The sequence below is a fragment of the Lactuca virosa genome, chromosome 4 (assembly GCF_052849685.1).
Source record: "Lactuca virosa cultivar CGN04683 chromosome 4, Lactuca_virosa_CGN04683_v6, whole genome shotgun sequence".
NCBI classification, from domain to species: Eukaryota; Viridiplantae; Streptophyta; class Magnoliopsida; order Asterales; family Asteraceae; genus Lactuca; species Lactuca virosa.
Window position 1 is genome coordinate 68,181,758 of NC_136429.1, and position 16,772 is coordinate 68,198,529.

The window sequence follows — 16,772 nt, forward strand, 5'->3', positions numbered from 1 at the left end:
ATCCTAGGGATAAGGATATTGAGAGATAGGAGTAAGAGACTAATTGGACTTAGTCAAAGTACTTACTTGGATAAGGTGCTGAAGAGGTTCAGCATGCAAGAATCCAAGAAAGGAGAATTACCAATCCAGAGTAATGCCAAGCTGAGTAAAACTCAGAGTCCGAGTACAGAGGCTGAGATAGCTGAGATGAGTCATATACCATATGCTTCCGCTGTGGGCTCGATCATGTATGCTATGACTTGTACTCGCCCTGATGTGGCCTTTGCTTTGAGCATGGTCAGTAGATATCAAGGGAACCCTGGCAAGGCACACTGGACAGCGGTAAAGAACATTCTCAAGTATCTGCGGAGGACTAAGGATTGGGTCCTTACCCTCGGAGGCAGTGATGACTTGAGAGTGGAAGGATATAGCGATGCTAGCTTCCAGACTGATAGGGATAATTTCCGCTCTCAGTCAGGCTGGGTCTTTATCCTAAATGGAGGGGCAATTACTTGGAAAAGTTCCAAGCAGGAGACAGTAGCTGATTCTACTTGTGAATCAGAGTACATAGCAGCAAGTGAAGCAGCTAAGGAGGCGATATGGCTAAAGAACTTCATCGGAGACCTTGGAGTTGTACCAGCTATAAAGGAGCCAATGGAAATTTTCTGTGACAGCGAAAGTGCGGTTGCTTTGGCTAAGGAACCGAGAGATCACGGGAGATCTAGGCACATTGACAGAAAATACCATTTCATCAGACATCGAATAGAAGAAGGACTCCTCGTGGCTAAGAGGGTATCATCAGATGAGAACCCGGCAGATCCCCTCACGAAGGGACTGAGCAGGGTTAAGCATTTACAGCATGCGAGGCGCATTGGGCTGAAGGATGATACTAGTTTCAATAATTAGATTCCTGAAACTTGTAAAATGTAATTGACATTTGATGATAAATAAAAGTTGTTATTTATTTATGAGTAAGGTGTTACTATCTTGTGTTGATTGTTTACTATGTTTCAATTTTTCATGTTTTTACTTCCAGAATAATTATGTTATTATTCAAACCATCCACAGTCAGTCAAACTTTGGAAGTAAGTATTGATTTAAGACTGTCATGAATTTGGCTTGTATGATTTGTCTAAAAGTGCTTTGGACAATGCAATGGTTGCTACAACATTCATGAGTACTCATAAGGGCTGAGTATTGGATCCAACCCACGCTCACTTGCATCACTTCATGGAATTTATCTCGAGTGATCGTGAGACGGTAATATCATATAAATCTTCAAACCTAGAGATATGAGTTGTTGACTATGAGTTGGTTATTCATTGATTGCACGAAAACGCATTGGTAAGTCGATGTCATAAAACGTGCCTTTGTGAATAATTCAACAAGTAGTTAGTACAAGCATATCAGTCGAAGTTTATCTGTTCCTTCTAGAAATAGAAGCGATATCTGGGCCCCTCGATGATTTGGTTTTGACTTATGTACCGGGCCCGGTCAGAACCTAATTGATGTGTTCAATTTAGTTCTATGTCGAAACAAATCAGAGATCGAGAAACAAATGTTGGACAATAAGTAAGACCATGTTCCATGTATTTGTCCGGCTGATATCATGAGAACAGAGGATTATATGATCACTTATCTTAAATGGCGTATCATCATCATCTCAGTTCCGAGAGACTTTGAAAGAGCTACGATTGCTAGTCGGATTTTGAAGTCATATTTGCAAATATAGTTATTAGACTTATCCAAGTGGGAGACTGTTGGATATAGTGTCTAAGTTCATAACTTTATTTGGTATGTACTTGACCCGACCCGGCATGGTCCATTTGGGTTGCATGGCATTGCAATACTTGGATAGACTAAATGAGAGAATAAGGCACTTATGATTATTAATATATTATAAGTTCTAATATATTAATAATAGTATTATTTAATTAGTATTGATCAAGTATTAATCTAGTATTAATTTGGTGATCAAAGTGAGACTAATTAAATATATAGGGTTGATTATGACAATCATCTATTCTTTTATGGTGGATTAATGATCCATGGTTTATGGGTTTGGTTATAACCATATGGAGCTCCATGGATAGTCCATGGGAGTTACAAACCCATGGGTCATGAGAAATCAAGAGTCATGACAATTAAGGGCATTCATGTGTAAACCCTAATTGTGACAACACTATAAAATGAACCCTATGGCTAGCAAAATCGTGACCTAGTGTTACTAGAGAGGGCATAACCGATTTTGAGTGCTAGAAGTATTCTCTCAAGTTATTCCAAGTTTTGTGGTGTTGTGTGAAGCATTTGAGGCACAACATTTGGGATGCTAGGCTCACAAAGTCTTGAAGGAATCCAAGCAACAACAAGGTATGTATTTCTACTAGTTTTTATGTTTTATGTAATCCCCATGCCATGCTAGTTAGGAAATAACCTTGAAAAAGAAATTTGCATGTATATAGAGAAAACATAGATTCAAGGTTATTAGGGTTGCATGTACACTTAGGAAGTGTTAGAATGCTCAAAAACCCATCAGTTTCACGATCCAACAGACCTTCACAACAGGGATGCGTCTTTGGTTTCGTCGGTAGGTATCACAAGAGTCTCGTCGGACATACCTTCCTTTAAATTTGACGCGTGGATGGTTGGATGTACATCATTAGGTTCTTGGGGCAGTCGGAGTTTGTATGCTACTGGGCCAATCCTAGCAAGGATTTCGAATGGCCCGTTGTACCTTGGGTTTAGTTTCCCATGTTTACCGAAACATATCGTTCTTTTAAATGGTGAGGCCTTCGATAGAACTCGGTCGCCAACCCGCAATTCCGAGGGTTTGCGTCCCTTATCTGTGCAGTTCTTTTGTCGGCTTCGAGATGCTTTCAGCCTTCCTCGAATTTATACTAAGTCATAAGTAATGACTTCCCCTCGGAGTGCTGCATAGGGTCTGCTTTAGTGTTCCTTGTTTGATTAGGTCGGTAGGGAGCATATGAGTTCGGTTTACGAGACTAGACTTATTTGGATGGTAGAACGTTCATTCGCACTCCTGGGTAGCCTTGTCCCGAAGTTCATGGTAGGACTCGTACCTGGTCCATCTATCTTTAACTTGTGTATAGAGATCGTATGTAATTAGGATTGGTAAGACAGTTGGATGGGTGACTCCGCCCCAAGTCCACAACCATACAAGGAACATGAAATAGGGCGGAAACACACATCCAATGTCCATAGAATCTTAATTATATATTATCCTCGCGTACACACTTAGTAGTGATAGACTAACCGTATTCATCCCAAGCTTCTGTGCTTGATCTTGTCCTGTTATACGTGTACTATTCTCGAAGGGTTCACTAGGAATAATTTGAAAAGGTGCGGAAAGTGTAACACTCCTCTGGTGAGTGTTCTGAGTTTTCACAGCGAGAGATGGCCCGGAGGTTCGTGTTGGATTTGCGTTTATAAGAGACGAGGGTTTCGAGGTTAGGTGAAGGGTCTTTTCGTAGCCGATTAATCGGGAAAGTGAGGATTATACCAATCAACATTGGATGACGACAACAAATCTTTTTAGTAACACATGTGTTAGGTTGTATTCGTACGAATTATTCATTAGGGAGATGGAGTATCATGTGATTCTTGTTAGTGTGCTCCGTTTCGATCGGTGTTATTGTTACTGCAAATGATTCATACCACAACAGCTAGCACTGGTAGTAAGTGTGTTCTGAATACTAGTAGTGATTCCTTATATCTTGATCCCCGACCGATCATTCTATGATCGATCGGTATATGTAAGTCGCATGTAAATTGGTATTGGGATGATCCTAAGAACGATTCTTTGGCGTTAGAATGTGTGTAGATGATTCAAGGATGTTATGAAAACATGGAATAACACTTGAGTTTAGAGGAAATACTTACCAAAAAGTGAAGTAATAGCTCAAGAACACTTCCAAAAGTGGCTGGAAGTTGAGAGAAAATAAGCTTCTTTGTGTGGTAAGAAATGTGTAAAAGTGTGGAAACGATCAAAGTAAATCAAGAGCTCTTCCAAGGATTTCTTTATATAGATGTGGCTGGAGCAAGTTGCAAAGATGATAGGATGTTTGCCTTGGTTTGTGTGATGTGGATAGGGTTGGGTTAATGAGGAAGTGACACATAGAGGCAAGTGGGCACACTTGACCCACTTGTGGGGTAAATATCCTCTAAATATAAAATAATGATTTTTAATTAATAAATCCTTGAAAAATAATTAAAATAATAGTTCTGGGGGTTAAAAATGATAAAAATATGAATTTGGTGAAAAAATCCCGTCAAAAACGGGTTTAGGAGGCGAAAGTAGTCGAAAACCGGACAATAGGGACCGAACCTGCGAGGTTCGGCTCTTAGAAGCTAGGAACCGAGAGAAGGGAAGAAGAAGGACCGAGAGTAGGCCGAGGGTCCGAAGGTCCGAAGTGGGATGCGAGGGTCTCGCAGGGGGAGCCGAGGCTCGGTCCTCGCTGCTGAGCTTCGGTCCGCTGAGGTTTCGGTCCGAGAGGCTTCTGACACTTTCGGTTCTGACAGGAGGGTTTCGGTTCCTAAGAGGACTTTCTGTTCCTAAGAGGACTTTCGGTTCCTAAGAGGAGTTTCGGTTCCATAAGGCTGTTTTTCGAGAAATCTTACCGTTTTGCGTGATTTTTGACCAAGTTAAGGGTCGGGATGACCCGGATGACCAGAAAAAGTTTGAGAGAGATTTTGGGAGAGATTTCACATACTTGGAGAGATTTCACATTCTTGGAGAGATTTGGGAGAGATTTTACATACTTGGAGAGATTTCACATACTTGGAGAGATTTGGGAGAGATTTCACATACTTGGAGAGATTTTACATTCTTGGAGAGATTTGGGAGAGATTTCACATTCTTGGAGAGATTTGGGAGAGATTTCACATTCTTGGAGAGATTTGGGAGAGATTTCACATACTTGGAGAGATTTGGGAGAGATTTTACATACTCGGAGAGATTTCACATACTCGGAGAGATTTGGGAGAGATTTCACATACTTGGAGAGATTTGGGAGATATTTCACATACTTGGAGAGATTTAGGAAAGATTTCACATACTTGGAGAGATTTGGGAGAGATTTAACCTTAGCCATTATTATCGCATAATCTCGCAAATGCAAGGTTCGTGAACCCCGTTATGCTTCGTTAATGATCGTTTTAAGTCCCCGAAAGGGTCCTTAGTCGTGTTTTGATGCGTTTAACTCCCTTTTTAGGGTTTTTACATTGTTAACACATACATTCTTCGAGATACTTGAATTTTTGACATAAAGATACACATTTTTATACATAAAATAACTTTTAACATACAAGTACTAGTTAAGTTGACTGGTTTGACTTGTTGACTTTGACTTTGACTTTGACGGTTGTCACAGTTTATCTATTCCTTTTACCCTTAGAGGGATAAAAGCGATATCTGTGGGCCCCTTGATGATTTAGTGATGACACCCCTAAGCGCTTGGCCAAGCCTGGACTGATTTGATTTGTTCAATTAGTCGGTCGTCCTAAATCGGAAATCGGGAAACAACAAATGGACAGAGAGAATGATTTTAAATCCGTGTCTCAGTCCATATGATATCTAGAATGGAGGAATATATGATCCCTTATCTAATTGACGCGTCATTGACTAGGTCAGAGTTCGACAACGGCTTTTAAGAGCTACGATTGCTAGCCGGGTTGTGGAGTCGTACTTGCAATAATAGTTATTAGACTTATCCAAGTGGGAGGCTATTGGATTAGGTGTCTAAGCCCATAACTATAATTGGTATGTACTTGACCCGAGAGTAGCATGGTCCATTTGGGTTGCATATCACCTGGACAATTTGATAGGATGGACTTTCGAGAAGAGGTTATTTATGATTTATTAATATATTATAAGTTCTAATATATTAATATGAAATCATATGATTTAATTAGTATTGATTAAGAATTAATTTTGTGATCAAAAGAGACTAATTAAATCAATGGGGATTAATTGTGTAAATTAGTTATATATATATGTTTGGGCTTATGATCCATGTTGGACTAAGTTTATGTATGGATACATAAAGAGTTGGGCCACATGAACCATGGATCATATACCCATGGGTATGGATTAGGGTTTACCCATGACCCTTGGAATCCTGCAATATATATATATATATATATATATATATATATATATATATATATATATATATATATATATATATGTTGCTCCATAGCTAAAATCGTGACCTATGTTCTTGGAGTTCACATGAGGCGTTTTTAGAGCAAGGAATTCTCTCTCAAAAGTCCTCCTTTGGCCAAGGTGTGTTGTGATTCCATTGGAGGCATTCACATTATTGGTGCTAAGTTCTTAAAGGTCCAAGGTTTCCAGCTACAACAAAAGGCATGTCATCTAACTAGAATTTTGTAGTAAAGATACTCCATTGTATGCTAGTTAGGATGATGCTTTGGAAAAACAAAGTTTGCATGTATATTAGAGAAAACATAGATCCAAACCATCTAGGGTTGCATGTACACCATAGGAGTGTTAGAATGCTCAAAACCCTTCAGATCTAACCAGTCCATACCCACGATGACATTGATCTCACCCATAGGAATTGTGAAGAGGTCAATCGGAAACCTCTCGTCGTAAATATCGATAGTGCAACTTCTAAAACCCTTATATGCGCTAACCAGCCAATGATCGGGAATTTATACTAACATCGGTGAATCAAGCATCCCAGAAGAAATGCTAAAATTCTTGTTAAAAGCAAGAGACACAAAAGATTGGCTTGCTCACGAGTCAAAAAGAATAAGAGCGGGGACATAATTCACAAAAAAGTACATGATTTCACATATAAATACAACTACAATTAACAACCATAGATATTGAAGAGTGGAATAGGAATAATACATGACACGACATTCGGAGCTGCAATAGCCTCAACGGCTGTGAGTTGAAATACCCACCCATGGGCACTTGAGTCTTCAAGCTCTTTATGCCGCTATCAGTGATCCTTAGTTTGGTAACAGTAGGAGCCATGACCCGCTGACCGGTCCAATTCAGAAACTCTGACCTGATGTGCCCAAACTGATTGCATATGAAGCATAGCTTTGAGGGCCCTTTGCAATCCTTGCTGAAATCTCCTAGTTTCCCACACTTGTAACATACTGTTTGCCCAACCCTACACCCGCCAACATGATTCTTTACACACTTGATGCACTTTGGATAAGTCCTCTTGTCATCCCTTTTGCCCGTAGACATCTTGAACTTCTTCTATGGCTGGCTATTTATCTGAGTAGGAGTTGACCTCTTCAGCTTCGTATGCCTCTCCAACTCAATCTCACGAAGGCGAGCTACCTGAATAATCTCATAGAGATTTTGGCACTTGGCAGCGGGCATACACTCTCGGATCTCATCCCTCAACATAGAACAATACTTAGACATCTTCATGGCCTCGGTATCTACATAATCTAGATAGGACACCGACTTCTCATAAAACGGTGTGGTGATCTTATTCGCAGATTTTGTAGTCTGTCTCAGGGTGATGAACTCCTCAGTGAGTTGTTAGAACCCCACAACTGTAACAAACTACTCCACGAATAATGTCGAGAACTCATGCCAAATCATAATCGCAATCTCAGCAGGAAAATTAATGAGTGTTATCGATAAGTTTCACCCAGTCCTCGGTCGTATCTCTCATAAGGTTTGTATCATAGCGAACCTTGGCCTACTCAAGGCAGTAACTGGTATGGAAAGTAACCTCAATATCCGTAATCCACCTCATAATAGCAACATGATCCGTCTCTCCCTCAAATTTTTGTGGATGGCATGAAAAAAAGTCTCGATAGCTTGCTCCTCGAGCATGTCCTGCTCTTGGTCCCTGAGTAGCCACAATAATCCTCTATGTCATAGTCTCCTACAACTCGGTCCTGATCCGAGTGAACAACTCATGGAGTAGTTGTTGAACTGCCTCCCTGAACTTGCTAGCAATCACATCCCTGAAGTTCGGAGCCTCATCCACTACAGACTCCCCTGGTCTACCTACCGGCCTACCCCTAGTGTTAACCATAACCGAACACACAAATGATTAACATCAGGAAAAATCACATACTACTATATCAATTAAGATGGTATTCCATCCTATATCACCTCCCACTAGTACTTCGGGCCCCTTCACAATTTCTCTAGATCTAACTATCCATCTTGTGCTTTAGATGGTATGGGCCCATACCATCATTCACACTTATGAGTAATTGACCCTAAAGATCACTTGAATTTTCCTTACTTAACTAAGTGTTTGGTAATTATTACTTACATGCATATTCATAAACTATGTCACCCCTTTCCCTACCGAAATCTACCATCCAACCTGACAACATATATGAATTTGAAAGGTTGATTCTACCCTAAGTCCGCAACCAAACAAGGAACAAGAAGTAAAGTCAAATCAAGATTTCTAAGCCTATATAATTTTAATCATGCGTAATTGCGACATACGAATCACTAATTGTCTAGATGGACAATTAGATCATAACAAATAAGTATATATTGATTGCATATAATCATCACATAAGCAAGTAAGTCAATTTCATCATATATCATATCACTGAAACATACTGACTAATCGTGGAGCTCGGATGATCGGACGATCCGCATTCTCTTCTTCGAGACATATGGCATTTCCTTTCAATTATATTTTCAAAATTGGTCCCTTTACTTAGTTTTACTTATAAAAACAATTATTTTCTGAAAATCCGCAGTGGTTTGAATCTAAACACACTAGGAAGTATGTTTAATTCTTTCAAACCATTGCTCTGATACCAACTCGTAACATCCCAAAAGCCCGCTTCAAAAAATTTCAAACTCGGAGTACGACATTTCTAAAAATAAAGGTTCCATCCAAAACAACATAAATCATAGTATCACAAAAAACATCGTCAAATGCGGAAACTAAGTTCTTGTTTTGAAACAGAAACACAAAAGATAAACATAAATGGATGTCATTCCCCTGAGAGTGTCCAGATATCCCAATCAAGTCAGCTCCTTGCCCTTCGAACCCGAAGGATCTGCAACTAAAACACAACGTAGCAATTGTATGCCTAGGGCTTAGTGAGTAATCATAACACTCACCCATATATAGATCATATGCATTTCTTATCAAACATATAAACATCAAATAGTAAACACATATAATAGCATGCTAGCATAACTAACCCCTGCCCACCAGATTCCTTCCAAGAGGTATATCTCTAGTTGACCTAGTATTCACCACTTCCCTCCGAGAGGTCTATCATGGTCGTACGTCCTTCTGAAAAAAAGCAATCAGTTTATATAATAAATAAGTTCATGAGAACTCACCCGAATGACTGATAAGGTAATCTACACGGTGAGCTAAGCGATACCAATACTACCTCGAACCACTACGCAATATTTAACCCTAATTCAATAATTAAGGTATAATATCTAACTTTCCTCCCTAACGAGTCTTTCCCTTTCTAATCTTCTTCTTAGGGAAAAAGACCATTTTGCCCTTAATCGATGATCTAAACATACTTTTACTAACATTTGACTAAAAGTCAAACTGATAAAAAAGTCAACGGTTCATTGTGCCGTGGCAAACCCTTGGGCTCGCCTTGGTCTAGTCCCGACAAAACAGTCTCCAAACTCCCTTTTCCACCGCGCCTTGGTCAGCCCTTGACCGCGTCGCAGCTCATCTAGCAGAACAACTTCTTCTTTAAGCCCTTAATCCCTTAAGTCCAACCCTGAAATTTTCCAGAAGGTTTCAAGGCTCACTAATGGATTTATAGGGTTTTCTGCACAATGCGTTAAGTCCAAGCATGAAACTTTCCGAAATAGAGGGTTTTATGCACAATGCAGTGTTGCGCCACGACCATTAAATGACCATCGAGTCGCGTACACATAGCAATACTATGCCGTGGTATTCCAACCACTGTGTCGCGGGAAAGCAAAATTCTCAAAATTCAAATTAAAATTTTAACCATACAAAACATTAACTCATACCTGAACTGAGTGTTACATCTAGATACCCATAACAATCAAATAATCCAAATAAAGATAAGGACAAAAGACTATAGAAAGATAGCTAAACGGAAGAGGAGATAAATGCATACACGCGCAGATAAATCAATATCAACAAATACTAGAACACAATCTACAATTTAAACCTAGTGTTTGCAAGATATATTAAACTCGTAGAAATATAAATTTTGGGATGCTATCTTTTATATAGTTTATAACCTTACAAACATTAACAAAAGATGGGGAACAAATTACATCGTTCGTAATCATTTTCCAATAAACTTTCTCTATAAAAACAATAGAAATAATGGCCATAGGCAAAAAAAAAAAAAAAAAAAAAAAAAAAAAAAGTAATATTAGCTTTGCAATTTATCAAAAAAGACAAATGATTATGATTTTTATGAGCTGGATCAATGCAACTCAAAGTCTCTACTTTCTATGGTATTAGTTGGACTGCATGAGGTACAAGTGTAAGAAGCTCTCACGATATTTCAGTGTCTTGGGCTCTTGGCCACGTTTTTTATCCTTGTGGAAATCATTATAAACTTAATCTTTTTCCACATGATTAAACTTACTTATATCACAAAGTTCTCACAATTAGATTCATGGCCAATGCTTGTTTTCACATGTAACTTCATGGTCTCAAACATGGATCATCTCCCACCGCGGCTCCATATAAGATAGAATGAGTGAAACCCTTTTCAATAACTTAAAAAATATGGAGAACTTGTATAAAGAGAAGTGTAAGAAGATATATTGGTTAAGGCCAGCATCCATTCATCACAACCATGTTAAAGCAACTCATAAACATTGGCTTATGGTCGTGGCATTTGCTTTTATTTTTGTCCTCTTGATAGCTGCATTTTGGTTGGACCTTGTAAGTATCCATTAAACTCGACTACCTTCAATAAGAAGATATATATATATTTGTATTTTTGCTTGTAAATGAACATGCATACAGTAGTTTTATTATTATTATTATTATTATTATTATTATTATTATTATTATTATTATTATTATTATTATTATTATTATTTCTAAATAGAAGTTCATCCCAAGGTTGAATTAATCCAATTTTGGAATGTTTAAATCACTAATGATCATCATTAGACCACCTTAATACTGGTTGCATAATGTAGTTACCTTTTAGATATTTGGCAAGGAAAGGGTCAATAGAAATATATAGAAAGAAAAATATTTTGAGATATCTATTTTTTTTTTTAAACTTTAGAAATATTAAAATCTCATATATATATATATATATATATATATATATATATATATATATATATATATATATATATATATATTGGCTGAAAAAAATGGTTTTTTTAATTTTTTTTTCAGTGAGTATAGATATTTAAGTGATTTTTATGTTTCCAAATAAAAAAAAGATATATCAACATTTATCGTTCGGTTGGTTTCCACTTTTACGTTTCACATGCTTCTTCCTACATTCACGTGTATCTCACGTGATTTTTAAAATACTTTGTAAATATTAAAAACTAAACAATGTCTCGTGATATGTTTGGTTACATTTTCATCCAAATTTTCACTTAATTGTAATTAGTGCTTGTTTCCACATGTGACTCCATATGGCTACAAACATGACCCCGGCCCCCACACCCACACCCACACACCCACCCAAAAAAAAAAAGGAAAAAGAAAAACACTCCATCTAAAAACGTGATACATTGCGCATATATAGACAAATAACATATTCAACGACTTAATTAGCAATATGAAGAACTTATATACAGGCTAAGACCAAAACCTGGCCGTTGTCGGAATCATGCTGTATGAGTTTGTGTTTTGTGGCTCATTATTCTGACCTTTGTTTGCTTTATCATATACTTGTTGATTGTGTCTTGGTCAGACATATAGTAAGTCTCTTAATTAACTTTTTAATGAAAATAAAATTATTTTTAAACCTATATAGTAAAATTGACTGCTCTGTAAATGCAAAAGTAGTCACCATCCCTTACACTAAGATATATTAAATGGAAAATTAAACCATAGTTAAATTTTTACCAGTCAATTGATGACTTTAGCGACATAAATTGCAACACAATGAACACATGGTAACAACCAGACTTTAAACCCCTTAAACATATAATTTATATAAGTCCTTTTTGGCAACTAATTGTTGATCACATATCAGATATAGTGATATCTTTTATGCAAATAATGTATTTGGTAGTTTAATGTGTCGATATAACTTGTACATGTATGTAGTCTATGTTTTCAGGTCGATCAATCTTGCAAATTAAAATAACCAAAGAAGAACACGACTTCCCTCTTGATTGTCGTACATGGAATCAAACACCAACATGTCCAAAAAACTATCCAACAACCCATAAAAATCTAGACCATTCATCGAACAAGACATGTCCAGATTACTTTCGTTGGATCCACGAAGATCTACGACATTGGAGAGCGACAGGGATCACAAGAGACATGGTGAAGAGAGCAAAGTGGAATGCACATTTCAGACTAATAATCCTTGATGGAAAAGCATATGTAGAAAGATTTAGAAAATCAATTCAAACTCGAGATTTGTTCACGCTATGGGGGTTTCAACAATTGTTAAGAAGGTACCCTGGCAGGGTTCCTGACCTTGAACTTATATTTGATTGTGATGATCGGCCGGTGTTTAATGCAAAACAGTACTTTAGGAGGCCCAATCCTGGGCCTCCTCCATTGTTCAAGTATTGTTCTGATCCGTGGAGCTTGGATATCGTTTCACCCGATTGGTCCTTTTGGGGATGGTAATTATTCTCTCTATTAACTTGTCTCTCTTTTTTTGCTTTTTATTTTGATGATATTTTAACATGAAGGTGTTCATAGTTAAATCCCATATGATTTAAAGGTATATAATTATTTTTTTTTCTTATATATAACAAAACCATCAAAATATATAAATTGTTTTCTCTATCTAATAAGTAATAACCACTCCATTTTGCCAACCTTAGTTGAAATGTTTACATTTTTCTCATCTTATAACAAAAAGAATTAAATCAATACATCAATCTAAATGAAACAAACTAATGGATCTAATTCAAATTTTAAAATTTTAAATCCAAAAAACAAATGAATAAATGAATAATATGATTGTACATTTGTATTGTAATAGGCCTGAGACAAACCAAAAGCCATGGGAAATTACATTGAAGGACATTAAAGAAGGAAACAAGAGGGTCAAATGGAAGGAAAGGGTACCCTACGCGTATTGGAAGGGTAACCCTGGGGTGTCCCCTGTTAGGGGTGATCTTGTCAAGTGCAATGTTAACCAAACTTCTCATGCTGACTGGAATACCCGTTTATTTTTTCAGGTACATTAACCTTCAGTTTTGAACTTATAATATATTTTTAAATGTTATGATGTGAGTAAATCTTCCGATAACTCTTTGGATGATAAACTTATATAATTTTATTGGTGGTTTAACACTTGGATAGAACTGGACCAATGAATCTGCAAATGGATACAAGCAGTCGAATATTGAAGATCAATGTACTTACAGGTAGAGAATAATTGTGAATATTAGATAGGATTAAATGTAGAAAAACATAAAAATATATTTTTATTTATTTGTGTATTATAATATCATATTTTATTACACTCCCTTGAAATTATTGACAAAATATTATTCGACACGATTTCATGAATAGGTATAAGATATATGTTGAAGGATGGGCATGGTCGGTTAGCGAGAAATACATATTGGCGTGTGATTCACCAACATTATACATAACCCCGCATTACTACACATTCTTTTCAAGAGGGATGACACCCCTAGAGCATTTTTGGCCTATCCGGGAAACTAATAAATGTAGATCTCTTAAATTTGGTGTTGAATGGGGCAACAATCACGCTTCCAAGGTAAGTTCACATTTCACAAACATTTTTTTTATTGAAGCCTTGTTTGTTATGTAGGACAACACATCAAATGACCCTGACGTGACATGACAATCTTGTATTTATACTGTGTTTTGTTTGCATTGAACTAAAAATGAGAATATAACATGAATACATGATCAATGAGATGAAAGTTACATTTGTCCCACACAAAATGGAGGAACAAGCTAGGACTAACTACTACTCTCTTGTTTGTGCAAAAGACATAAATATCATTTCATTCTCAACTTTGAAAGTAATCCTATTGAGCTTGTCCAACTTCGTCCAATCATGTCCTGTGTAACAAACATAACCTAAGGGTATTTGTTACGTGTTTTAATTTTACGACCATACTAGGCAGAAGAGATAGGTAAGGCATCAAGCCAGTTCATTCAAGAGGATGTGAAGATGGAATATGTTTATGACTATATGTTACATTTATTAACGGAATACGCTAAGCTCTTGAAGTTCAAGCCTATTATCCCTCCAACTGCAATGGAGCTATGTTCAGAGTCGATGGCATGCTTTGCAGATGGAAAGTGGAGGGAGTTCATGGAAGAATCCCTAGTGCACTACCCTTCAGATACAATTCCATGTACTATGCCTCCACCCTATGATCCCTCCACCATTAAATCTATCATTGACAACAACACAAGAGCAATAAAACAAGTTGAAATGTGGGAAGACGAATTTTGGAAGACTCACAACTTCAACAAATGACCAAATCTTGTTATACTCGGTCGTAAAATTGCTTTATATAGGTTCTAGTAGTATCGTTACTATACAAGTATTAAGCATGTAGAGAGAATATTTGAATGTGTAAGTAAAAATGAATTATATTATGTTGTGAAATAAGTAAAATCCCAAAAACAATTAACATAGAATCGAGTCCAACAGGTCAAAAATGATCTAAAAGTCGTCCACACTCTCCTACCTTCGTGTTTACAGATAAGTAAATTGTCTTATTTAAAAAGCTGGATCATTAGAAGAAATTTTTTTGTAACATATTTATATATTATTAAATTATTTATGAAATTACAAAAAAAATAGTTGAAAACATGCTAGACTGATTAACTTAATCCAACCCGCCAAAATTCACTCATTTTAACGTGTTGCTCAATGTGCCACCAACATATTTTATTACAGAAGGTTTATGTAACAACTCCTTATGACATACCCTCAAGAGAGTTACTTGATTTATATTTGAATTGTAAAAGGTTATACATTATAGTCACCAACTGAAAATAAAATATAGAGGATAATTTCAAAAGTCAAACCACTGAATATTCAATGGCCCAACACAATGAAATAGAAAAAAGGGGTCTTCAAAAGATTACATTAACAAAGAAACCAAGATATGTAAGTATGTATATATAAAGTATTTGAATATGTTTAGGATTAGTCCTCTTCCGGTGGTTTCTCCTCCTCAGCTGGTGGTTCCGCTTGGCCATCCTCATCCTCCCCTCCTCCTCCTTCACCTTCCTCCTCCCCGGCTGGCTCAACTACATCCTCCGGCTTTGCATTGCTCCTTCTATTTGCAGCCTCGAGGACATGAGTGTAATTTCCTTTCTCCATGAAGAGTTGAGCAAAATGATGTTTGCAATAAAGAATACCATCAAGGGCAGCATATGATGAGTGTGTAAGAGGACACCCTCCATGAGCACATTTGAAGCATGATTTGTGGTATGGTTCTCCTTCCATTGTGATCTATAATGCTCGTAAAAAAATCGGATATGATTAGAAATAAGTGCATCCAATCTTGTGCTTAAACAAAAAAAGTATATTTTATTGCATCATGTCAGCTTTTGTAATTATCAATGTAATCACATACATTTTCCAAAAGTAGTTTTTACACTCATATCAACAACTAATTTATAGTAATTTATAAGAAGCAGTGTACGAACCTTTTCGAGAGGGTACACAGTCTTGCTACATTGTCTACATTTATCTTGCGTACCGGTGAATATAGACGAGACTTTGCTCGGAGGCGCTTTTTCTTTTTCTTTTGCTGTAGAATTTGGATACGAAATTGATAACAAAAATTCTCATAGTAAATGGGAAAACAATTAACACGAAATTATATTACATTAAATCTTACTTGCATGAAAATTCTTGCTGAAATTTCCAGATTCCTTGAAGAGTTGTTCGAAATGATGCCTGCAGTAAAGAACTCCATCCATTGAGGAGTAGTTGCTCATCTGCAATAAAATTTATATCAAAGATGATTGTAAATAATACTATATTAAACAACTTGATGAATTCTTGGTATATTTCTGTAATGATGAATTCTAACACCAAATTTTATCAGAAACCTACCAAAATCAAACGTTTCCTTGAGGTTAAAAAGAAAAACCAAAAAGAGTCGATTGTTTGTGCAATTAAAAGGGGAAAAAACAAGCGATTCGTATCACTTTGAGGCAAAGAAAAACAACAAAACCAGAAAGAAAGAAAGAAAGAAAAGAAGATTTAGGAAACAAACCGAGAGAGTGCCTTTGCAATGGGTGCATCTAAAGCACGCTTTATGATAAGTAACTCCATCGGCAGTCAATAAATCAACAAAATAAACAGTCTTATCGCAAGTTTTGCATTTATCCAAAGTTCCTGTGAAAGACATCTTTTTTCCTTCTTATTTTCTTCTCAATTTTTTTCTGAAAAAAATTAAAAAAATCCCAACAAGAGGAAAGGCACCCAACAAAATTGGGTTGTCAAATATTTAATTAATTGAAGATCAAAGGAAAAAGAATTCCTTGTTTGTATTTGACAATATATTTCATCTTAATTTTCTGTTTTTTGTGATGGATTAGAGGCCGAGTTAGGATTGATTTAGTGAAATAATGACACCTGAGTGGAGATCCTAATAATTTTGAGGCAAT

The 16,772-nt window shown here is 36.7% G+C and overlaps 2 protein-coding genes across 2 annotated transcripts; one reads left to right on the forward strand and one right to left on the reverse strand.

Annotated features, from left to right (window-relative positions):
* Positions 1-10,721: 10,721 nt before the first annotated feature.
* Positions 10,722-14,619, forward strand: LOC145104587 (uncharacterized). The gene is made up of 6 exons (XM_079041808.1): positions 10,722-10,880; positions 12,240-12,772; positions 13,138-13,336; positions 13,461-13,525; positions 13,674-13,884; positions 14,257-14,619. Exons 1-6 carry the CDS (start codon positions 10,722-10,724, stop codon positions 14,617-14,619), a joined length of 1,530 nt encoding a protein of 509 aa, XP_078897934.1.
* Positions 14,620-15,073: 454 nt separating this feature from the next.
* Positions 15,074-16,690, reverse strand: LOC145109806 (LIM domain-containing protein PLIM2b-like). The gene is made up of 4 exons (XM_079046959.1): positions 16,379-16,690; positions 15,998-16,097; positions 15,804-15,907; positions 15,074-15,606 (listed from the first exon to the last, which is right to left on the reverse strand). Exons 1-4 carry the CDS (start codon positions 16,511-16,513, stop codon positions 15,298-15,300), a joined length of 648 nt encoding a protein of 215 aa, XP_078903085.1. The 5' UTR covers positions 16,514-16,690; the 3' UTR covers positions 15,074-15,297.
* Between the last annotated feature and the right edge of the window lie 82 nt (positions 16,691-16,772).

Bases quoted from the DNA above. Each gene is read 5' to 3' on its own strand.
- LOC145104587 (XM_079041808.1), top strand. From the start codon at position 10,722: ATGGAGAACTTGTATAAAGAGAAGTGTAAGAAGATATATTGGTTAAGG. The intron at 10,881-12,239 runs GTAAGTATCCAT...ACATGTATGTAG, and splicing joins CTGCATTTTGGTTGGACCTT to TCTATGTTTTCAGGTCGATC. The intron at 13,526-13,673 runs GTAGAGAATAAT...TTTCATGAATAG, and splicing joins GAAGATCAATGTACTTACAG to GTATAAGATATATGTTGAAG.
- LOC145109806 (XM_079046959.1), bottom strand. From the start codon at position 16,513: ATGTCTTTCACAGGAACTTTGGATAAATGCAAAACTTGCGATAAGACT. The intron at 16,098-16,378 runs GTTTGTTTCCTA...ATTTTATTGCAG, and splicing joins ATTGCAAAGGCACTCTCTCG to ATGAGCAACTACTCCTCAAT. The intron at 15,607-15,803 runs GTTCGTACACTG...CGAGCATTATAG, and splicing joins CTGTGTACCCTCTCGAAAAG to ATCACAATGGAAGGAGAACC.